This window comes from Geotrypetes seraphini, chromosome 7 (assembly GCF_902459505.1).
Source record: "Geotrypetes seraphini chromosome 7, aGeoSer1.1, whole genome shotgun sequence".
In the NCBI taxonomy this organism is placed as follows: domain Eukaryota; kingdom Metazoa; phylum Chordata; class Amphibia; order Gymnophiona; family Dermophiidae; genus Geotrypetes; species Geotrypetes seraphini.
Window position 1 is genome coordinate 75,144,568 of NC_047090.1, and position 24,869 is coordinate 75,169,436.

Genomic DNA, 24,869 nt, shown 5'->3' on the forward strand with positions numbered 1-24,869 from the left:
TGAGTCTCGATGCCTGGATAAATGAGACCTGTCTCGAGAAGAAGACCTAGGTCTCGATGAATGCCTCGACAGATGATGTGGAGAAGGATGTCTCGAATCACAGTCCCGTGATTGAGTCAGATCCAGTCTGGAAGATGAATGTCGAGTAGGCCTCGTCCTATGCCTCGAAAAGGGCAGCACCTTATGTGAAGAAGAAGGACTGGTAGACGGAGTTCGAGGACGAGATACCAAAAAGGACTCCGCTCCTTGTAACGAGGTATCTCGAGGCACTGTAAAAGACTCGACTCCTTGTATAGTGTGTGCAGACTCCTCTCGAGGCACTCTTAAGGACTCGACCCCTTATATAGAGTGACTAGGTTGGGCTCGAGGCACTGCCAAGGACTCGACTCCTTGTAATACTGCTAAGTGCTCAGGCTGGATTGCAGGAAGCAGAGTCAAGACAGGAGTGAATTTGGCAAGCATGTTACCAAACTCCTGATGCAGCATAGTTTCTATCATATTCTGCAAAAGCAGCACCGAGACCACTGAATCTGGTACATTTGGTGCGGCTATAGTCTTCGAGGAAGACGACCTCGAAGAACAAAGAGGTCTGGATTTGGAGAGATGTTTTTTAGGCAGCTTCAAAACCACCGGTTTCAAGGGTGACATATATGAAGGAGGCGGCTTAGCTACTTTATCTGAAGCAGGCAATGAGGATAACTGCCCCTCAGGAGAAGATTTAGGTGATTTCCCCGAAGACGAGGATTTTGGAAATGAGGAAGGTTTGATCAAGGGCAAGGTCAAGGTAAAAAGTAATATGCCCGGAGAACACTTCACTGGGTTCGGAGTAGAGGTCGAGGCTGGGGCTGGAATTGAGGTCAAGGCCTTATCCATGCCTGCTAAAGAGCTTGTCTACCTGAATTCGATGACGTTTCAGGGCTCAAGGCTGAAGGGTAGCACAGTGGGCACATGACTCCGGACAATGGTCAGGTCCTAAACACTGTACACACCACTTGTGTGGGTCAGTGAGAGAGATTATGCGCTGGCACCGGCTACACTTCTTAAAGCCTGTAACTGGTTGTAACATAGAATGGAAAACAGCCGTGGCTAAATCGAAGGCTGCGGGGTAGGCCGAGCAGTGTACACTAAGAAAAGGAAACTTGTAAAAAAAAAAAATACATGAGCCGCGGTGAGAGAAGGCACGAGTAGGACTAAGTCTAGCGCAGAGCGTCAAAACGAATGGCTTGTCAGCTCCACAGAAAACTGAGAACTGAGGAGACATGCACCCTACGTCAGGCTGGAAGGCACTCACGCATGCACGGTAAGGCAGTCGCAAACTTTCTAAAGTTTTACAAGCAAGTCTGCTTGCGATGCTGTCCGCATCGGGGCTCCGTGGATGATGTCACCTACATGTGAGAATATGCTGCCTGCTTGTCCTGGAATAAATGACCTTAGGCATCCTTAGACTCAATTCACGTCAAACATAGAGTTGGAAATGGAGGCTTTGAAAACCCTGACCTATATTTCCAGTGTCTATCTTTGAGGTAGCTGTGATTCTGCAAGTGGCTCTATTGTGTGATTGACATGCGATCGGTGGCCATCTTTTAGGTGGTCGACAATACTGGAGCCGTTTGTAGAATCAGGCCCATAATGCCTATTCCAAATATGTTTGGTAAGTCAACAGTAAACTAAAGGCCAGCAGAACTAAAACCTGGTGGCCACCTAGCAACCTACCCCCCAAAAAAAATTCCTGAGAGGCAATTCATGTTATGTCTTCCAGTAATCAAAGGATTTCTGTTATAGTGCTGCTAAATACCACTATTCACATCACCAACAGGTCGATGCTGGACTGGGGAGCTAAGGCTGACCGGGAGTCAAGTGTTAAAATAAATTAATGAAACTTAGATACTTACTCCTTATTTTCTTTTGCCACTTCATTTCATTGTACAAGTCTTCTGTTTGTTGGAAAAAATCATTTACTTTACTACCTTGTTCATCTCTCTCTGTTGTATTGAATACACGACACTTGGATTCTCGAGTGAGGAACTCACAAATATTTGGTACTGGGAAGACTATTTGTTCCATTGTCCTATCATGACGAACAATCTGAAAACAGATTCATATGAACTTTTCAAAATTTTGACTATAGTATTTACACTTATTCCATGGGAACTACAGTATAAAAAGAAAGCTGCAGAGACTAGCTTAAATTCAGAATTTCTGAACTGTATTATAACTCAGGGGGATCTCAGTCCTATTTTTCTCTTCATAAAAAAGAGACAAAAGCCAGAAAACTACACACTGTGACTTCCTATCCCAATCCAGAGTAGAACAAAATTTCATAGAGAAACTGGTGTATCTATTAGGCTGCTATTTTTGTACCATATTTTAAAAACAAAGCATGCACCAATATTACATTACCTAACACTATGAGGCTGAGATCCACAAGATCTGTCTGAGTAACTTTGGAAGTGCACCTACGTTAATTCAGTCCATGTGCAGATATTTCTGGATTATATTTTGGGTAGAGCAGGGATAGCACAGCTACTTACCTGTAACAGGTGTTATCTGGAGACAGCAGACAAATATTCTCTGGTACGGTCTCAAAACTGCCTGTACCACACATGTGCTGGTGCCTTCCCGCCCAACATCGGCTCGTGGGACTATCAGTTTCATAAGAAAAGCTAAGAAGCCAACTAGGGGAGATAGGAGGATTGTCAGAATATCTGCCAGCTGTCCCTGGATAACACCTGTTACAGGTAAGTAACTGTGCTTTATCCTAGGTAGCATATTCTCACATGTGGGACTCTCTGACAGGGTCATGCCTCTGAACATGGCATAAAGCAAAGGGATGGAGGGAAGTTGGCATCTAAATGGAGAATAAATTTTGTAGAATTGCTTGGTCAAACCGACTATCCTGAATGGAATGATTCTCCAAACAGTAGTGGGATGCGAATTTGTGAATTGAGGACCAGGTGGCTGCTTTACAGATGTCTTCAATGGAAGTGGAAAGTAGATGAACTACTGACGTCACCATTGCTCTAACTTTATGTGCTGTAACACGGTTCTCCAATGACAGCCCAGCCCATGCATTGCAAAAGGAGATACAATCTGCCAGCCATGTTGACATTGTCCACTTGGTGACAGGTGCTCTAAGTCTGTTAGAATAAAATAATAAGAAGAGCCGATTGGAAGATCTGTGAGGTTTAGTTTGATCCAAACAACAAGCCAGAACACTTTTACAGTCCAATGTGTGGAGTCCGGCATCACTAGGGTGAGAATGTGGTCTTGGAAAAAAGAAAAGAATAACTATGAATTGATTCAGATGAAATCTGGAAACAATTTATGAGAGGAACTTTGGATGAGTATGAAGAACCACCCTGTTGTGATAAAATAAGGTGGATCTGACACAAGTGCTTGAAGATCACTGACTTGATGTGCAAATGTGGTGAAAACTAGAAATACCACTTTCCAAGTTAGAAGTTTGAGTGATGTAGATTAAAGTGGTTCAAATGGAGGTTTCATCAAAGTAGAAAGTATGACATTAAGATCCCAAGCAACTGGAGGAGGCTTGATTAATGGTTTGGTATGAATAAGGCCTTTCATGAATCTGGAGACTAAAGGATGTATTGATAGTGGGGGGGTTTTATCCAGAAGTGTAGGAAAAGCTGTAATAGCACTCAGATAAACTCTGACCGAAGCAGTTTTGAGACCGGAGTTTGAAAGGTAGAGAAGGTAGTTTAGAACTGATGGGAGAGAACAAGTGATTGGGTCTAGTGAATGGAGATTACACCAGACTGAATGGGTCTAGTAAATGGAGGTTACACCCATTTGCCTGATGAAAGTTGTGAAAGACAAACTTTCAGGAGGAGACCTTCCGCAAGGAGATCGTGGAGATGGATCTGATGGTATTCCATAGGATTCCTCCGCAGATAGCTCTGGATAATCTGAATAAGAGTGTTGTGACAAGTCAAAGTCATACTCTTCTATGTCCTGTCTCAGAGATGATGAGCGTCTGAAAGGACATAAAGATGATAGTGAAGGGAGGCTTCAAGAGGAATGTCCTGGGGAAAGTTGGCTGTGTTGACATCTAGATTTACGGCGAGATGTGCCTTGACATTCAGCTGATGAATATCTCAAATGATATGATGAACTACACTCTAGAACAGTTTCTCAACTTCTTCAAGCTAAGTACCCCCCTAAGTCTAACAAATATCAACAGAGTATCCCCGCCCCTGACCCCACCCCATAATAATAGTACTAATTATAATGTAATTTCTTCTATTCATTTTTCATATACATACAATATAATCTTATTAATACATAAGCACATGGAGCGCAGAGAAAATGTTAATTATGATTTATATTCATTTTTTTCCAAAGAGGTAAAGGCAGATGACTTTAAAATATGCAATGTCACCTCAGTAACAACGATAGAAAAATAGACAAATATAGTGTCTGGTGATTTCATGAGTCTCTGGTTGTACTTCCTTCTGACTGTGCATCCAATATTTCTTTCTTTCTGCTTCTTGCACGCTTCCTCTCCTCTGGACCTCATTTCCTTCCTCAACCAACATCTCTCTCTAACCCTCCATGAGTCCAACTTTGCTTCCTCTCTTCTCCACCCCTACTGGCAACATGTCTCCCTCTTTCTCTCACTGTCCACTGCCCATCTGTCTTTCTCTCAGGGTACACATACCGCGTGTTGAGAAACTCTGCTCTAGAAGACACAGGACTCTTTGGTGTTAAGCGTCGACAAGTTAGAGTTCAAGGCTGAGCCCTCAATGTTTGATGCAGGGGCTGCTCAGACTGGGCTGACATCTGATTCATAGGAGCTGGTAACTGTACCACGTACGATTTCAGCATCGCAGCCAATTCTTTTTGTGCCAGTTCCTTTATCTGGTCCTGCAAAGAAGGTGCCAGTATCGAGGTCACAGTCAGCACAAAGTGCACCTGGTGTCGAGGCATTGGTGACCTCGATGATAAGGCACACCTCCGAGGGGACACCAACTGTAACAATGGCAATCTAGCCTCAGTACATCTACATTTTGTCTGCAGCAATGGTGTAGATGCCTTGGATAACTCTGAGGCATGCCTGAAGGGAGAAGGATGTTTGTGCTTCTTAGCATTTTTCTGGCCTTCTCCCGATGAAGGCAGAGGAGATGAAGTAGCAGTTGCTAGAAGCATTGATGTTCTCGGAATTGATGGGATCAATGAGCATCTGCATCTGAGTCGGCAGACATGGTCGATGTTCCCGGTGTCCTGAAGTTTTTCATACTGGACCTGTCTGGCTTTTAGCGACCGCTTCTGAAGTTTGGAACAAAGCGTGCAAGAAATATCATATGGTTCAGTTGCCAAAATAGTCCGATTACACCAGGTGCACTGCTTAAAGTCGCTTGGAGTTTTTGGACATGAAGGGAAACACTGTATACACGAGGTCATGGGACTAAACAGTCCATGGAGGTCAAATGAATGTTAATCAAAAATGGCTCGTTGCTCCTGGCCTGAAACAGGCTGAGATGAGCCCGAAGTCCCCAAACAAAAAATTGGTTAATAATCAAAAGTTTTTAATCCAAATGAAGAAAATATAATGCAAATTGAAATTATGAGGAAAAAATTATATGGGAAGGCAAAAAATTGAAAAACTCTGATGCGCTTGGAGAGACTCCAAGAAACACAGCTTCTTAGCTCCGAGGTCATGTGGGAAGGCATTGGCACATGCATGATATGGGCAGTGTTGAGATTAAACATTTTTTTAAGTGACAGTACATTTTAATTCTGTCCATACCAGGCTCCGTAGATGACGTCACCCACATGTAAGAATATATTACCTGCTTTTATCTCTATTCCATTATTTTGTCCTTTACCTCAATCTGTGCTGTGTGATTAGCATAATATTTCACAGCTTCATCTCCTTCTTCAGAATCAGACCCTGGCCTTAGCATCTGCTGTAAGTTTTTGTTGTGGCGAGCCAGCTGAAACAAAAGGAAAAAAAAATTGATTTATTTTATTAGTGTGTTTTCAGGAAATAAAGTTAATACCTACAGTACATATTATTTTCAGTATAAATAGCTCCCAAAAGCTGGTAAAGAAAGAGGCAATTCAATAAGAAGTCACCTGAATTTACACAGCAAGTACACACATGTTGACGGACAAGAGGACATGAAATGAAGCTAAGGGGAGACAAGTTCAGGACTAATGTCAGGAAGTTCTGCTTCACACAGAGAGTGGTGGACATCTGGAATACTCTCCCAGGGGAGATTATTGCGGAATCGACAGTCCCAGGCTTCAAAAGCAAACTAGATGCATATCTCCTTGAGAAAGGCATATAAAGATATGGTGGCTATAAATAAACCAGGTGTATACCTGGCGGGGCCTCCGCGTGTGCGGATCGCCGGACTTGATGGACCGAAGGTCTGATCCGGAGATGGCGCTTCTTATGTTCTTATGAAATATACAGGTATACACACAAAATAGTATGTAGTTAGAAAATAGTCATTTATAAGTACGTAACAATATTCAATGGTGCATACTCTGTAAATGGGCATTCACATGGGCATACAAATGTACGTTCTAAAATTTTATAATATAGTTGCATTCTTTAATGATCTAAGCACAAGCATTTACGCCAGCTCTATGGCTGGTGTAAATGATCATGCCTAAAATACAGGTGTGTTTTTAACCTATTATGCTTTCTATTTGACCTAAAAACATAAGAATAGCTTTATGAAGTAGGCCGCTGTCTAGGCCTACCTCGAAATGGAGACCTCACACACTATACACTGATTTCAATCAAAGTATATTTATTAGCAAATCAGTAACAGCTTACAAGAATAAATCATTCAGTATATAGAGTAACAGAATGTGATCTTCAGGCCTGAGGATCCTCTGATGTCTGTTCTGCTTACTTCCGCTTACAGGCCTGTTTTTATACATTTCTTGGTGGTCAACACCACGTTGGCCTAAATCACATGATACATCTTTATTGGTTATTTTTCTTATACGTCATTACATAAGTAGATTCATTTATTGGCTTATACATTTGTGTCATGCTATACATCTGTTCAGTTTACCGTAAGGCATAACCTTTTCCCGCAAATGCCCCTTTCCCTTACCATATAAGCAATTCCGAGTCTCATCCCTCCCCTGCTGTGTTATCACAAGACATACCTTGCTAAATGATATTCTTGAGAATTCTATTTTTTGACCATGAGCTGTGTTCATCTTTGCATAATATCCGGCCAGGCGCGAGCCTTATTGCCATACATCATCAGAATTAAGTCTTGTTTCTTACAAGTTTCGCTAAACCTAGCAATAGCAACAGGATATTTCCCAATCAGTATATGCCAGCTGGCAAGTGGGTTATGAAATGTCTTTTACAGTTAATATACTGATTTATTAGAGCAAGAGGGAGAAGGGGGGGGGGGGGGGGGTTCTGTGAGGTCTGGTTTCTTCACCTTTAATGTTATCCAAAGGACTTATCCTGCTTCACCTGTATCATACAAGGACTTACAAGGATTTTATACCAGAACTTTCCATGATTTTCTTCTTCTTTCCATCTTCCTTTTCCTCTCACTTACTGGGTCAGACCAATGGTCCATTAAGCCCAGTAGCCTGTTCTTATGGTGGCCAATCCAGGTCACTAGTACCTGGTCAAAACCTAAGGAGTAGCAATATTCCATTCTACTGATCCAGGGCAAGCAGTGGCTTCACCCAAATTGTATTCCAAAAGTGGTATATCAAACCCAATAAACTATAAATAGGCATGTTAATGGTGTCTAAAAATAGGTGCCCCTTTATATTAATTACCCTCAAAATGCATTAAGCTAATTTAACCAAGCATCAGACATTTTAGAAAGCCAGATAAAACTATGTGTGTTCTTATTATCCTGTGTATTTTTATATGGGAATAATTTTATAAGTTGCGTAAGTGGCCTATATGTTCGAAAAAAAACCCCAAACAACCCTTTATTAAATTTCCCCCAAATAGAATCTACCTCAAAGATCATCTAAAATTACTTGTGTAACATGAAACCAAAAGCAAGTCATAAAGATTACTGTTGAAATGTGAGAATATAACAAAGATTAGAATACTGTATAAGAGTACTGCCTATTAGGCCCATAAGCCATTGTTTCTGTCTAACTGGTGTTGTCAGCAAAGCCTACTGCGTCTGCCAGTGTCTGTGAATTCTTTATTGGGAACTAGTTATTCAGACAGAACATCTGTTTTGTCTGAATAATCAGTTCCAGTAAAGAATTCACATCTGTTCTGTCTGCCCAGTATTTGCTCGGTATCTGAATTTTCACATACTGATAACAAGAAGCAGAATCTAGATGTAACATCCTCATATTCTGGGAACATGTACCATCCTGTGCTCTGTGTGTATGAAAGGTAAACATTGTGTGCAAAGGTTGTTATAAAACAATCCTCACAATGTTGTTATCTTTGAAGCTCAGTTGCGGAGTGCCCAACATCCTATCCATGGATCTCCCAACCTGACCATTGTTGACGGGTTTCCCTTCAGTTTAAGTAAGGTGGTGATAAAGAAATAAACTTCACCATGGATTTCTGCTTCTTTCTCTTGTAAATAAATACTCTACCTATTCTTAAAAGAAGCTGTTGTGTATAGCACTGTTTTACAATAGAAATTAGGGGATCAGACTGCTCGTCAGGAACAGTGGATAAAAAGAGAGTTTTAATCCTAGCTTGTTGTAATCATTAAAACGAGGCAGAACAAATACTAACATACAGAGTGAGAGAGGAAAGCATAATCCTATAAGAACATAAGAACATAAGCATTGCCTCCGCCGGGTCAGACCAGGGGTCCATCGCGCCCGGCAGTCCGCTCCCGCGGCGGCCCTCCAGGTCCATGACCTGAAAATGTTCCCTACCTAACCTAAAAAGTCCATATCCTATTTGCTCAGTGTCCTGTGAGGTAAACCTCTATCTGTACCCCGTTATTCCCTTCGCTTCCAGGAAGTCATCCAGTCCCTTTTTGAACCCCAGAATTGTACTCTGGCTTATCACCTCTCCGGGAAGCGCGTTCCAGGTGTCTACCACCCGTTGAGTGAAGAAGAACTTTCTTGCATTTGTTTTGAATCTGTCTCCTCTCAGTTTTTCTGAGTGACCTCTTGTTTTAGTTGCCCCTGCTAGTTTAAAGAATCTGTCCCTCTCCATCTTCTCTATGCCTTTCATGATTTTATAAGTCTGTATCATGTCCCCTCTCAGTCTCCGCTTTTCCAGGGTAAAGAGCCCCAGCCTGTCTAACCGTTCGGCATATGAGAGGTTCTCCATACCCTTTATCATCCTCGTTGCTCTCCTCTGGACCCTCTCGAGTATTGCCATGTCCTTCTTGAGGTATGGCGACCAGTATTGGATGCAGTATTCCAGATGTGGGCGCACCATTGCTCGATACAGTGGCAGGATAACTTCCTTCGTTCTGGTAGTGATACCCTTTTTGATAATGCCCAGCATTCTGCTCGCTTTTTTTGAGGCCGCTGCACATTGCGCCTCCGGCTTCATTGTGTTATCCACCAATACCCCCAGATCTTTTTCTTGGCTGCCTTCCCCGAGTACCCTCCCTCCCATCATATAGCTGTACCTGGAGTTCCCCTTCCCTATGTGCAAGACCTTACATTTCTCCACATTGAAGCTCATCTGCCATTTTTTTGCCCACTCACTCAGTTTGTTCAGGTCGCTCTGCAGGTCTTTGCATTCCTCAACAGTTCTGACCGTTCTGGAGAGTTTTGTGTCATCCGCGAACTTGATAACTTCGCACTTTGTCCCCGTTTCTAGATCATTAATAAATATATTGAACAACAGTGGTCCCAGCACTGACCCCTGCGGAACACCACTTGTGACCCCTATCCAGTCAGAGTAGTGCCCCTTTACTCCTACCCTCTGCTTCCTGTCCGCCAGCCAATTTTTGATCCATCTGTGCACGTCCCCTTCCACCCCGTGACTCCACAGTTTCTTCAGTAGGCGTTCGTGGGGCACCTTGTCAAAGGCTTTTTGGAAATCTAGATATATGATGTCTACGGGGTCACCTTGGTCCAATTGTTTACTTATCCCCTCAAAGAAATGCAGTAGATTCGTCTGGCATGATCGGCCTTTACAGAAACCATGCTGGCTTGATCTCATCAGATTATTTTTTTCTATATGCTCATTGATACCTTCCCTGATCAGTGATTCGGCCATCTTCCCCGGAACAGAGGTTAAGCTCACCGGTCTGTAGTTTCCCGGGTCACCTCTCGATCCTTTCTTGAAGATCGGTGTAACATTCGCTATCTTCCAGTCCTCCGGGATTACCCCTGTTCTCAAGGACAGGTTGCAAATATGCCGCAGTAACTCTGCTGTTTCATCTCTGAGCTCTTTCAGTATTCTCGGGTGGATCCCGTCTGGGCCCGGAGCTTTGTCAGTTTTTAATCTATCTATCTGCCTGAGAACGTCTTCGAGGCTTACCTCCATGCATGATAATTTCCCCTCTTGATCTCCCCTGAAGATTTTTTCTGGTTCTGGCACACTAGATGTGTCTTCTATTGTAAAGACCGACGAGAAGAACTCGTTTAGCCTACCGGCCACCTCTTTTTCCTCTTTCACCACTCCCTTCCGGTCACCCTCATCCAGGGGTCCCACCTCCTCCCTCGCTGGCTGTTTCCCTTTCACATATCGGAAAAATGGTTTGAAATTTCTTGCTTCGTTGGCCAGTCTCTCCTCATACTCTTTCTTGGCTTTCCTGAGTACTCGGTGACATTGTTTTTGATACTGCCTGTGCTCTCTCCAATTTCCTTCGGTTTTGTCTTTTTTCCACTTCCAAAATGATTTTTTCTTGTCTCCTATCACTTTCTTTACTTCACTGGTTATCCATGCAGGGTCCTTCGTCTGATTCTTTTTGGATCCTTTCCTAAATCTTGGTATATATAGGTTTTGCGCCTTGTTTACTGTGTCCTTGAATAGGGACCAGGCTTGCTCCACAGTCCACGTTTCCTTGGAGCTGTTTCTGAGCTTCTTCCTCACCATTTGTCTCATGGCATCATAGTTCCCTTTCTTGAAGTTAAACGTTGTTGCCTTGGTTCTCTTTCCCTTAGGTAATCCTATTTGCACTTTGAACTGAATCATGTTGTGGTCACTGGTTCCTAGTGGTCCCACGACCTCCACTCCCTTTGCGGGTCCTTTCAGCCCATTGAGGATCAGATCCAGAATCGCTGATCCTCTCGTTGGTGCCTCGACAAGTTGTTCCATGAAGCTGTCCTGAACAGCTTCCAGGAACTCCGTTTCCCTTGCACATTTTGAATTTCCAAGACACCAGTCTATCCCAGGGTAGTTGAAATCTCCCATAACTATGGTGTTTGGGTTTTTGCATTCCCTTCTCAGATCGGCTATCATTTCTGTATCCTCGGCTTCGGTTTGCCCAGGTGGACGGTAGAACAGTCCCATCTTTATCTCGGATCCGTTGCTTCCTGGTACTTTGACCCACAATGACTCCAGTTGGGCATTTGTTCCTGCTGTGTCCAGAGTGGATGAGTGAATGGTGTCCCTTATGTATAGTGCTATTCCTCCTCCTTTCTGGTAAGTCCTGTCTTTTCGGTAGAGTTTGTATCCTGGCAGTACTATGTCCCATTTGTTTTCCTCGTTCCACCAATAAGAAGCATGGAAGGAAATAGTAGGGAAGGAGATATCATGCACTGTCGAATATAGAACTACAGTCTTCCTTGACCAATGTCTGATGTCTCAAGCAAACTTCAATGTATATACAGTAGTCAGATTTTTGATGCCAATTGTAAATTTGCAATAGTAACTTTCAGTCTTGAGGTGAAGGGGCAAGATATTCCAAAGAGCAACAGCTGTGTAAATGAGCTTCTTGTTAGCTCTAATCTGATCTTAGATGAAAGCCTTAGGAATCATGATTGAAAGTATGGGACAAGAAGGAAAATAGAGGGGAAAATCAGTAGAAAGTGCATGTAGTGTGAGTATGTGAGTAAGAGCTTCACAACCATATTTTGGATAAGCTGTAGGTTCCCGATGTTTGAACCTATTTAGCCAGTGTATAATGAATAACAATAGTCTAATCTATTAAATGGAATGATATAAGGGTACAAACTGAATCTGAATCAATAATAGATTTGATATTACAAATCATCTAAATTATCTGCTTTTGGGAAGAACTGAGATTTGGGCATTGAGGTTAAACTGGCTGTTAAGGACAAAACTTAGCGAGCTTATAGTGTCTGCTATTATATTAAAGAAAGGTCTTAGATTTGATTGGATTTCATTTCAGCTGATGAGAAAAGAGCCATGAGCCTATGGCTTGAGATTTAAGTGTTGGTTTCTGTGGGCATGGCCTCCAGTGAACCATGAGGAAAGATTAGCTGAATATCAACAATATATATACAAGGGTGATTTTAAAAGTTTGGTAAAAAAGCAAGTAAAAAACAGTCTCCATTGAGGGCTACACACTCAGTTTTGCAAAGTTCCAGTTTTTTCGTAAGCTATTTTTCCTACGGTACGAAAAAACTGGAAACCCTTGATGGAGACTACGTTGTTTATCTTGCTTTTTACCAAATTTTTCAAACTACCTTCATTATTTTCATATTTTATTCATTACCATATCTTAATTTAAACAAAAGCTATGGAGATAGAGGCATTACTTTTCAATTATTCCTTGTATAGGCGGTGGTATAGTAGTCACTCTGAAATTAGCAGTGAACAGAAGGGCTATTTCCATTCTAAGCCTTCTAGAAATGTTTCTGTATACTGCTGGGAAAAGAAGGGGGTAGGCAGTGCAATTTTGAGAAAAGATACTGGCAAAGCAGTAGAGACTGCATAACAATCCTGCACTCCACTAACCACTAAGGAGTTGAAAGGGGTCAGGGGGTTTGGAGGAGGATTTGTGAAATGAGTGGGCGGTCAGGAGTAGGGGGCAAGGCTTTAACAGTACTTTGCCTATCAATTAAGGGCCCCCATAGGGGAGAGGGAAATCTTCAGAAGGAGATACTGTAGGTGTTGGATCTCAAATGGCCTCTGTCTTTTGGAAGGGAAGCCTCATGAGAGGCGAAGATAAGTTATGGATATTATAAACTGGTGCCCCTCAGGGATCTGCTATATTATTTACTTTGAATTAGAGTACCTTGCGTCAGAAATTGTGAGAAATGAAGTTACACTACTGTATATATGCAGACAAAATATAGTTTTTCTTCGGATTTGATACTGGGGTGGATTTACCGTATATACTTGAATATAAGTCAAACTGTAAAAAGGAGGTACCCTTTTTCCCCCAAAAAGGAGGAAAAAGGTTGACTCAAAAATGAGATGGGGGGGTTAATATTAATTTGCCCTGAAAGGATCTGCACCCAGCCCCTCTCCCTCCCAGGCTCTCCCCTTCTGTCCCCCCTCCCTCCCTGGCCCTGCAACCACCCTCCCTGCCCGTACCCTGTCCTCCCTCTCTCCTGATGTCCTGCAGGCCTCCACCAGGCCTGCTGTATGACATGGTGGGATGGAACAGGAGGGATCCTTCCTGTCTCAGCCAACTCTGCCAATTTTTTTACCTCCCTCCAGTCTCCCCGTGTACCTTTTTGAATCATTGATGGTCCAGCAGTGTACCGGGCAGGAGCAAGCTTTCCACGCTCCTGCCCCACGCTGAGCCCATCGCTGAATGGCCACCTTGTGTTCTTGTGGCCCAGCAGTGTACCAGGCATGAGTGACCTTTCTTCATTCCTGCCTGGCACTCACTGAATGGCTGCCACGAGTTCTCACGAGTCCTGTGAGGGAGGTATAAAAAAAAAAATGGCAAAGTTGACTGGGACAGGAGATGGGAGGGATCCCTCCTGTCTCAGCCAACCCCACCAGGCCATAAGGCAGACCCGGTAGAGGCTTGCAACAAGTCCGGGAGGGGGAGCAGGTAGCCAATGATCCAAATATAACCCAAGACCCCTATTTTTGGGCCATTTTTTTGGCTAAAAAATCTCAGTTTATATTTGAGTATATACAGGAGCTATTCGAAGATTAAAATTTTCTTTTAGAGAAATGAACAAGCTAGTTTTAAACATGAAGAAGATGGGAATTATGTTAGTTGGAGTGATTTAGAATGATAATTAGACAATCAAGAAATTAGATATCAAATAAAATGTGTAGCTTAGGTGTAATTTTAGATTCAACTTTGAGTTTTGAGCCACAAATCTGTGAAGTAATAAAGAATTCATTCTTTAAACTTCAAATGTTAGGCAAATTAAAATCTCAGTTATCAAGATCAGATTTATACCTACTTGTTCAAAGTTTGACCCTTAATGGAATTATTAATGCAATTTTTTGTATTTAGGTTTAAAACTGAACTTTTCAAGTGAATCAGAATTCTGCTGCCAGGCTTATTTCTCAATCTCCATGTTTTCCAACATATTAAACCTATTCTATGCAATTTGCATTGGTTGCCAGCTAATGAAAGAATATTATCTAAAATATTGTTGTTAATTCAAGACAATTAAATATGAATCAGCATATTATTTGTCATCTGCTCTAAAGATTTATGTGCCAAACTGAGCATTAAGAACTGAGACAGCTGTGTGTTTACATATACTAGCATTAAGGAAAGTGCATTATGAAGAAACTCACAGATGCTACTTTTCAATTGCTGGTCCTATTTTATGGAATCAACTTCAGACAACAATTACAGACAAAAAGCAATTTAAAAGATGTTTAAAAACTTATTCGTTTGCAATGGCCTATGGTGTTACTATAAATTAGTAAATACTGCAGTAGCTATGATAATATTTGAAGATGTAGAGCACAGAAATTTATTTGTAATAACAAATATCAATATTAAAAGGGAGGGTAGATATACACGTTTGATTGATTGGACATCAAGAGTTAGATCAGTATTAAGCACAGAAAAAAAATGTTATTGCTATAGTTTGATGTCTCAGCAGCATTTGGCACAGTCAACTACATTCTGCTGCTAAACTAGCTGAAATAGAAATCTCAGGAATGGTATTACAATAGTTCCACAGCTTCCTCACAAAAGATGCAACATAGTGTTAAAATATGAAGCCTTCTCTTAGTGATCTCCACCATGTTGAGTACCACAAAAATCTCTCATCTCACCACTATTATATAACATCTTTATGACTACACTGAACTCAATAAGCCTCAGACCAGGGGAATGGCTCTTATACGCAGATATGTCTTTCTACTAAACCCTGCAAGTCTGAACCAAGCAAGCATGACTACAATATTGTCCAGAATGCTAACTAAAGTGCAAGAATGAGTGGGGAGATACCATCTCAAACCAACACTGAAAAAAACAAACTATTATGATTTGGGCAACACCCAACCCCCTAATCCCATCTACTATTACTCTGACAACTGGATCTAGCTTCAACATTAAGAAAACTCTAAAGTACTGGGAGTCACTTTAGATAGCTCAGTGGTCGGCAAACCGCGGCGCTTTAGCCACTTGAGTGCGGCTCTGCTAGAGAATGACACGTCACTGATCGAGCATCTCCCTCCCTCCCCCTTACCTTAACCATGGCGATTTTCTTTTTTTTTTTTTGTCTTCCAGCTTGCTTTCATCAAGTTGCGTGTGGCTGCCGAAACTTCTCCTGACGCAACCGGAAACAGGAAGTTGCATCAGAGGAGAAGTTTCGGCAGCCCCACATGACTTGATGAAAGCCAGCTCGGGCAACTGGAAGACAAAAAAAAAGAAAAGAAAATCGCCACGAAGGTAAGGGGGAGGGAGGGAGGGGAGCTGCTAAAAGACATCTAGTAATCACCACTTTTCTATAGCATCCGACTGTCCCTCCTAGTAGTCCCATACATCTATTGTATTTCTACTTAGTGTTCAGGAAACCCGGCAGCCCCGGTTTGCTTGTGGGGTGCTGTAGGGAAATGGGGAAGAGAGAGTGGGGAGAAGACACTGATTTATAAATTGATAATTGTACAGAATATTGTTACTTTATATACTTTAATATAATAAGTTCAGTATAAAACTATTTGATGCTTGTGTGGATGGGATCAGATGGTTTGCGGGGACGGGGACAAATTTTTTCCCCGTGTCATTCTCGAGATTGAGACTTTGTGATGAGATCTTGTGATGCGTCAGCGGTTTTGACCATTGCTCCTGGTTAAGCCTGTTGCTTCTTCCTACCTGCGTAGTTCTTCCTCTTGAAAAAGAGTGATATCGAAACACGAATCGTGTTGAGGGAGTCGAATTTGTTTTTGGAATGAATTTATATTTATGCTTCACATCTCACACTGGATGGATTTATTATTGAATTTGAATGTGTGACTATTGCACCTGCACTTTTCCTGGATGTTCGCACTCATTGGGACCTGGATGCACATAAACTTTTGAATTCAAGTACTCTTCAGATGGTTAAGGATGGATGGACATTCTACTTCTCAACACGTTTTTGGACAATAGCAGCACATCTGAATTTCACCTTGACTGCTTTTTAAGCTAAGTGACTACTTATTTGTCTATTAGCTATTTATGATCGTTTGAATATAGAGCTGTTTAGGTAGTTGAACATTATGAAATATGATGAAACACTCCTGTTCCTTCTTCTGAATTGTCTTTCTTTTCTTTTTTATTCTATACTAGTGTTTAAGCCCGTTAGATTAACGGGTGCTAGATGTCTCCTGCTTTTGAACCTGGGCAGGGGCAGAGGCAGAGCCGGGGCGGGAGGGAGTGACGGTGGGAGAGCAATTTCAAAGCTTCAGCAGCGGCGGCTCCTTGACCAATCCGCGCTTACAACGTCCCCACACTTATGGTCTGGCTGGCTCCCCCACCAAAGCCCTTCGCAGCGGCAGCCCCTCCCGCATCCGTCCCCGTGTCCCAAGCCTCTCCGAAGGCCGGCTCCCACGAAAATGGTACCCCTCTGTCCAAAGCCGCGGCGGAAGCCTCCCTCAAGACACATTTCAAATCTGACATATTGTAATCACAAAACAGAAAATAAAATTATTTTTCTTACCTTTTGTTGTCTGGTCATTATTCATATCATGTAGGGGTCCCAGACTATGGTTGGCTTTTGATAACTGGCTTGCCAGGGCCCCTTCTTTCTTCTTCCCTCCCTCCATCCCTGCAGCTGAAGACAGGCACCTCCCCCCAGTGGTCTGAGACAGGAGGGAGCAGTTAGGAGAGGGTCTGAGGGCAAAGAGGGGCTCAACAGCACACAACCACCTTTCCTTCCCTCCCTCCATCAAGTGCTCCAGTGGTCTGAGACAGGAGGGAGCAGTTAGGAGAGGGTCTAAGGCTAAAGAGGGGCTCAACAGCGCCCAACCACCTTTCCTTCCCTCCCTCCATCAGGTGCTCCAGTGGTCTGAGACAGGAGGGAGCAGTTAGGAGAGGGTCTAAGGCTAAAGAGGGGCTCAACAGCGCCCAACTACCTTTCCTTCCCTCCCTCCATCAGGTGCAGTGAATCCACCAATGTTAAAAGGAGCCGCGTCGAAATCGGAGGCCTGCCACTGCTGTAGCACGTTCCCCTCTGCCTTGGTCCTGCCCCTTCTCTGACATATGGGACCGCGGCAGAGGGAATGTGTTACGGTGGCGGCAGGGCTCCAATTTCAAAGCAACTCCTTTTAACATAGGCGGAGATGAACTGTACCTGATGGAGGAAGGGAAGGAACGGTGGGCCAAATTTTGGCAACGGCAGGAATTGTTTTGCGGGCCAAGCACCGTGAAACTTTGTTTCTTTAGGCAGCCCCGGTTGTTTACTTGGATTCAATGTGAGCCGGGTGAGGAAGGCCGCCGCAGCCTCGCGGCTAGGTAGGGGAACAACAATGGCGCTTATGCTCAAGCCCCCGCCGCAGCTCCTCTCTCGATCCTGGTGCGGTTCGAGAGGGGAGTCGTGGCGGCGGCTTGAACATAAGCGCGATTGTTGTCCCCCTACCTAGCTGCGAGGCTGCGGCGGGGTTTCCATGGCAACCCGATCGCGTATCTCAGTGTAGGGCCGGGTCTGGCGGTGCCGTGTAGTGCGGAAGCGGGAGGCGGGACCTCAGCACAGCGCCGCCGGCCCCCAGGAGCTCGAGGCCGGCAGCGGACATGCCTGGCGTGGCATGGTGCAGGAGGAACAGTGATCGGTGGAGAGCAGGTGATGACAGTGATAGGTGGCGCGAGGTGGAGAGTAGGTGATGACGTAAAACGTGCGCATGCGCACTCGTGTTTTCGCGACGGATCAGGGAACACGTTTTTTTTAGTGCGCATGCGCGGCCTAGCATTTTATTATATTAGATGATGACATTAGAAACTTATTAAATTAATCTATTCATTAAATATTTGTTTGAATTAAATGATATGAGTACATTTGATTAGTGGATTCTCTTTTATTGAATTATTCTCTAGGCTCTGCCATGAATCGATTTCGACTACGTATGTGCGAGCAGGGTGTCAGTTGGGCTTACGTGGCCATCATTGCACATGTGGGCATGGGGTATTCGGCGCGAAGGAGGCACACGTGACTAACGCACGAGTTGAGCGAGAGCGAGCCAGCCACAGCTTGTCTGTCAGTGTGTACAGTGATCAATGCCTGGCATGCCAAAAAGTCTCACGCGAACGACAAGAGTACCTTAACCACATTAAGTTACTTGTATTTTTCAACTAGCTGCAGATCTCACAGGTATTTTTGGTATCAATTTAATAAGTTGTTCTAACTTTGTGTTGCTGCTTTTATTGTTATAAATTAAAACAAAACATGTTTTCAGGTGCCACCTATTTGACATGGCTACAAAGAAGAAGCAAAGAAAAACGGAAGACAAAAACTGTGAATTTAAAGTTGAATGGGTCAAATCGTTTGCGTTTTTACAAAACTCAAATAGCCTTCCGGCCTGTCTTATTTGTCAAGAAAAATTGGCGCATAACAGGAAATCAAATTTGGAGAGACACTTTACAACTAAACACACGTCATTTGGCAGTAAATATCCCGCCGGTGATGCGAGGAAAAAAGCAGTTGAGGAACTTCAGAAGAGTCAAGAAAAATCAAGTTCTGTATTTAATTATTGGGTGCAATTTCCCAACAATGTTAATATTGCAAGCTTTATTGTTAGTCAAGAGGTTGCTAAGAGAGGCAAACCATACACAGAAGGTGAGTACATTAAAAGTTGTTTTATAAATGCATCTGAAGAGCTATTCTGGGATTTTAAGAACAAGGCAGAAATTCTTTAAAAAATTAGTTACCACTGTCTGCTAAAACAGTAAAAGATAGGACAGTCAAAATGTTTTCAAATATAACCAATCAGCAAATCGAAGATCTTAGCTGTTGACAAGTCTTGTGACATAAATGACACAGCACAAGTTTCACTTTCTGTTCGATTTATTTCGTCTACAGGTCCTAAAGAAGAACTTTTAGGATTATTGCCACTGAAAGGTCAAACACATGGCTAGGATATTGCAAATGCTGTCACTGAATGCATGGAGAAACATCGTATTCCACTCGATAAAATTATTTCAATTTCAACAGATGGGGCAAAAGGTATGACTGGAGTGAGAAAAGGTTTTGTTTCTATTTTGAAGGAAAAACTTAATCACAAAATACTTGCTTACCATTGCATTATTCATCAAGAAGCACTTTGTGCGCAGACATTTCCAGAAGAAATTTGCAATGTTATGGAATTGGTGATCAAGATTGTCAACACAATTGTAACTAGAGCTCATTATCATTGCCAATTTAAAGAATTTTTAGTTGAAATGGAGAGTGAATACGCAGATCTTCTGCTGCATAATAAGGTACGTTGACTTTCAAGAGGAAACGTTTTAAAACGTTTTGCTTCTTATTATTAGAAATTAAAACATTTCTCAAGAAGGGTATTGACTATCCTGAACTAACAGACGATCAATGGATCCAAAAATTTTATTTCATGGTAGACGTTACGTCTCATCTAAATAATCTTAACCGTAAACTACAGGAGAAAGGAAACACAATTTTTTTTATGTTGGAAGAAGTCATTTCATTCAAAAACAAATTATCCCTTTTTGCTCAAGATTTTGAAAGAGAAACATTAATTCATTTTCCGAGCCTGCTGAAACATCGCCAAGAAAATAACTCGGTAATTGACATTTACTATTTCAAAACAGCAATTTTAAATATAAATACCCTAACTTTGTCTTGAATGCCCTGGGATTGGTAGCATGGAATTGCCACTGTTTGAGTTTCTGCCAGGCAGTGGCGTACCAAGGGTGGGGCGGGGGGGGCGGAGCGCCCCGGGTGCCAGCCCTAAGGGGGTGTTCCCGGCCTTGCCGTTCAGTCCCCCGCTACCCCCGAAGGACCGCTCGCCCCACTGACCTTCCTGCACCACCTGTGAAGCAGCCCGCAGCAGGATCGCGAAGTCAGCGTCAGCGATCCCTGCGCTGCTTCCTGCGCCGCGATCCCGCCCCTTCTCTGACGTCAGAGGAGGGGCGGGACCGTGGCGCAGGAAGCAGCGCAGGGATCGCTGACGCTGACTTCGCGATCCTGCTGCGGCTGCTTCATAGGTGGTGCGGGGAGGCCAGGGGGGCGAGCGGTCCTTCGGGGTGGGTCGGGGCATCAGGCCTTCAGGGTGGGGCGGGCGGGCAGGCAAGCAGGCTTTCAAGGGGGAGGGGGTGACAGGCAGGCAGGCAGGCCTTCAAGGGGGAACAGGCTTTCGGGGGGGGGGTGCGGGCCTTCAAGGGGGGCAGGCAGGCCTTCAGGGGAGGTGCAGGCCTTCGGGGGGGGGTGTAGGCCTTTGGGGGGGTGCAGACCTTCAAGGGGGTGCAGGCCTTCAAGGGGGGGAACAGGCCTTCAAGGGGGGAAAGGCAGGCAGGCCTTCAAGGGGGGGACAGACCTACAAGGGGGTGGGACAGGCCTACAAGGGGGTGGGACAGGCCTTCAAGGGGGAGACAGGCCTTCAAGGGGCGGAAAGGCAGGCAGACAGGCCTTAAAGGGGGGACAGGCCTACAAGGGGGGGACAGGCCTACAAGGGGGTGGGACAGGCCTTCAAGGGGGGGACAGGCCTTCGGGGGGGTGCGGACCTTCAAGGGAGTGCAGGCCTTCGGGGGGGTGCAGGCCTTCAAGGGGGTGCAGGCCTTCAAGGGGGGAAAGGCAGGCAGGCAGGCAGGCCTTCAAGGGGGGGACAGGCCTACAAGGGGGGGAGAAGCTACAAGGGGGTGGGACAGGCCTTCAAGTGGGGGACAGGCCTTCGGGGGGAGGGTGCAGACCTTCAAGGGAGTGCAGGCCTTCGAGGGGGGGTGCAGGCCTTCAAGGGGGTGCAGGCCTTCAAGGGGGGACAGGCCTTCAAGGGGGGGAAAGGCAGGCAGGCAGGCCTTCAAGGGGGGACAGGCCTACAAGGGGGGGAGAAGCTACAAGGGGGTGGGACAGGCCTTCAAGTGGGGGACAGGCCTTCGGGGGGGGTGCAGGCCTTCGGGGGGTGCAGACCTTCAAGGGGGGGACAGGCCTACAAGGGGATGGGACAGGCCTTCAAGGGGGGTGCAGGCCTTCAAGGGGGGACAGGCAGACCTTTAAGGGGGGACAGGCCTTTGGGGGGGATCATGATTTAGAAGTACACAGAGGGAAGGGGGTGTTCAAAGAGACGTGCATATGCCAAACTTTGGGGGGGGAAGAAATAATGGGTCTGAAAATAGAGGAGAGGGAGAGAGATGATGGACCATGGGATTTAGGGAGGGAAGGAACAGAAAGGGAGAGAAATTGGACACAAGGGATGGTGTGGAGGAGGGATAGAGATACTGGATAGGAGGGTAATTAGGAAAAGAAAGGGAGAGATGGTGGACTCTGGGATGGTGGGGAAGGAGGGAGAGATGCCGGATGAAAGGGTATTTAAGAAAAGGTGGATCTGTGGAGGGAGATGAAAAAAAGGAAAGATACCAGACTTCCTGGGAAGGGAAGGGAAATGGAAAGGGAGGACAGAGTTGGCAGATGGATGGTTAGCATGCAGAAAGAAGGAGACCCTGGCAAGCAAGTTATCAGAAGAAAACCAGAGCCTTGGACCAACAAGATTTGAAATATAACCAGACAACAAAAGGTAGAAAAATTAATTTTATTTTCTGTTTTGTGATTATAATATGTCAGATTTGAAATGTGTATCCTGCCAGAGCTGGTGTTGGACTGCAAACGTGAGCTAGGATTTAACAGAGAGAGGAAAAGTCCTTTTTGTTTCTTTATTTTATTTACACCACAGCACCAGTGTGGTTAGGAGAAGCCAAAGGGGGTGAAAAAGCTATAAAACCCACCAGGAGTTTTGAAAAAAATCACCCAACTGGGCAGGAAAATCGAATTGAAAAACCAATTCAATAGGGCTGAATCGAATCAAAATTTTTTTTCCTGTATCTGGCAGCATTAGTTTGCGCTACTGTCTTAGACTTTAGGACCTGGGATTGGGGAGAGATGGCATCCTCAGTACTTTATAATGCAAGTGAAACGAGGATTTGGTCAGACTTTTAAAGGGTCTGCAGAAAAAAAATATTGTATAGGCCGGGGACATGAGACAGCAGGAAATGGGAACTTTTCTTCCTTCTATTTTTGTGAATGGAAAGGCTGAGGATGTCAGAGAGTTCAGTTAAAATATGTGCTTTATAAGAAAATATAATAATGTGTTTTATAAAGTTTATAGCATAGCTGGCCTACCCAGTGAGGTGTTCCTAGTGGTGATGGTGGCAGCGTGTCAATGTGTTGAGAGGAAGAGGTGGTCTGGGAAATTCTGCTGAGCAAACTCCGGGCCCATTTCCACCCCCCAGTTAGTCCACTCCACTCAACTGGTTCACACACTGAGTGGGTCTTTGGGTGTTGTTTTGGGATCTCTTCCAGTGGTTTATCTCCTTCTGGTCCAAGGAAGGAAACTTTGTTATCCTTAGCATTGACCTACAGAATATGTTTGTAACAGCGCTGCTTGTGTGGCATTAGGCTATGTAGTGATCGAAAGAAAAAAACAGACCTTTGCACATTTTTGCACTATATAGTGGGTGTATGAGGAGATTCACATTTCCTGCACAGCTAAGTCCATGTAAAGTTACCTTGTGCTGTATTTGACATCTAGCAAGATCTCTGTTTGAAAGGAAAGATCTAAACTTAAAAATGAAGTGGCCAGAAGTTATGGTAAAAGCAGATAGTGTAGCTGGTTTTAAGAAAGATTTGGACAAATTCCTGGAGGAAAAGTCCATAATCTGTTATTAAGACATGGGGGAAGTGTCTGCTTGCCCTGGATCGGTAGCATGGAATGTTGCTACTCTTTGGGTTTTGACCAGGTATTAGTATCCTGGATTGGCTACCATGAGAATGGGCTACTGGGCATGATGGACCATTGGTCTGACCCAGTTAGGCTATTCTTATGTTATGTTCTCATCTGTAGGGGCCTTTGTTTTCACTTCTTATTTTAATGTATTTTTTTTTCTGGGAACTTATCAGTGTTTTTTTATAATGGGAACAAAAATGGAAGAGAATTAATGTGTGTGGGATGAGGGGGTAACTAATTTCTTCAGCTAAATAATTCAATCCACTTCAAACAGACATAGGAGAACTCACGCACCATTCACACACCCTCCAACCAAAAACGTCAAAAGAAAAAAACTGTTCGACAACCTCCTAGCCATTCGAGCTGTAACACTCGACCCCCAACTCTACAACCAATTGACATCGACCACAGACTGCAAAACCTTCAAAAAGAAATAAAAACCCTTCTATTCAAAAAACACATAAAACCGAACTAACACAATCAGAACTGTCCCAAGCATCACCTGCAACTACTCCATATGTACTTCTGATGTCATGACAATTCAGACATAATTTATGTTATGTTATGTTTGGAATATAAGAAAATTTTCACTGCCTGTTTCTATTCTGACCATTTATTCTGTTTCATGGTCATTACAAAAAATATTTTTTTACATAGGGGGGGGGGGTGTCAAAAAATGATGGGCCCCGGGTGCCACATACCCTAGGTACGCCACTGCTGCCAGGTACTTGTGACCTGGATTGGTCACTGTGGAAACAAGATGCTAAATGGACCATTGGTTTGACCTAGAATGGTGAGGCAGGTCATCTTTACACCCGCATACAGCTTCACAGCCTGATCAAAGCGGGTCTTGTTATTTCAAATCTCCCTTTATCTGGAATGTTTATAAGACTAGAGAAGACAGAGTAGAGAATGACATGGGGACAAATCTTTCCCCGCCCCCGCAGAAACTCAACTTCCCTGTCCCTGTCCCTGTCCCATTCCTGTAGATCAGCCTCAACCACACAAGCCTTAAACCCTTATGATTTTAAAGTGTTTGAGGCTTGTGCAGACAAGGATGGAACTTGCAGGAATGGGGCAGGGACAGGAAAAGAACTTGCTGGGATGGGACAATGAGTTCCCGTGGGGACGGGGAAAAATCTGTCCCCGTGCCATTCTCTACTTGGGAGAACAGTATAGAAAACTGAATAAATAAATAGTGTGAAGAGTTTCAGCCTCTGATAACCAGAGCTGGCATTATGATGTCATAATGCCTCATTCCACCACTGCCTAAGAGCCAACTTCACCAGTGATGTCACAATGGCTTGATTGTCCTATACTTGGCTCACTTTTACTACATTTTGATTTCTAGAGTGGTGCAGTGTAGACAATGACACGGGGACACATCTTTCCTCATCCCCACAGGAACTCAATTTCCCTGTCCTGTCCCCACAAGTTTTGTCCCTGTACCATTCCTGCAAGCTCCGTCCCAACCGCACCAGCCTCGAACCCTTATGATTTTAAAGTGTTTGAGTCTTGTGCAGATGAGGACGGAGCCCGCAGGGATGGGGAAAAACTTGTCCCCATGTCATTCTCTATTCCAGAGCTTGTGTTGTGCCTTTTGGGATCTGCAGTGTGTCAGACTGGAAAGAATCGTCACTTCTCAGATGTAGCTGTTGAGAGCCAGCCTCTAGTAGAAATTGTATCTAATGAGGATGGCCTGATA

General features: G+C 44.1%; 1 protein-coding gene across 5 annotated transcripts in view; it reads right to left on the reverse strand.

Annotated features, from left to right (window-relative positions):
* ITPR2 (inositol 1,4,5-trisphosphate receptor type 2) overlaps positions 1–24,869 on the reverse strand; it is a 665,265-nt gene that overhangs the window by 120,247 nt on the left and 520,149 nt on the right. For 4 of the 5 annotated variants that reach the window (XM_033951965.1, XM_033951964.1, XM_033951968.1 and 1 more), the window contains 2 exons: positions 5,847–5,954; positions 1,893–2,085 (listed from right to left, as the gene is read on the reverse strand). In XM_033951965.1, coding sequence (XP_033807856.1) covers positions 1,893–2,085; positions 5,847–5,954 — 301 coding nt within the window. The remainder of the gene's footprint in view (positions 1–1,892; positions 2,086–5,846; positions 5,955–24,869) is intronic. The other variant, XM_033951969.1, reaches the window with a different exon arrangement.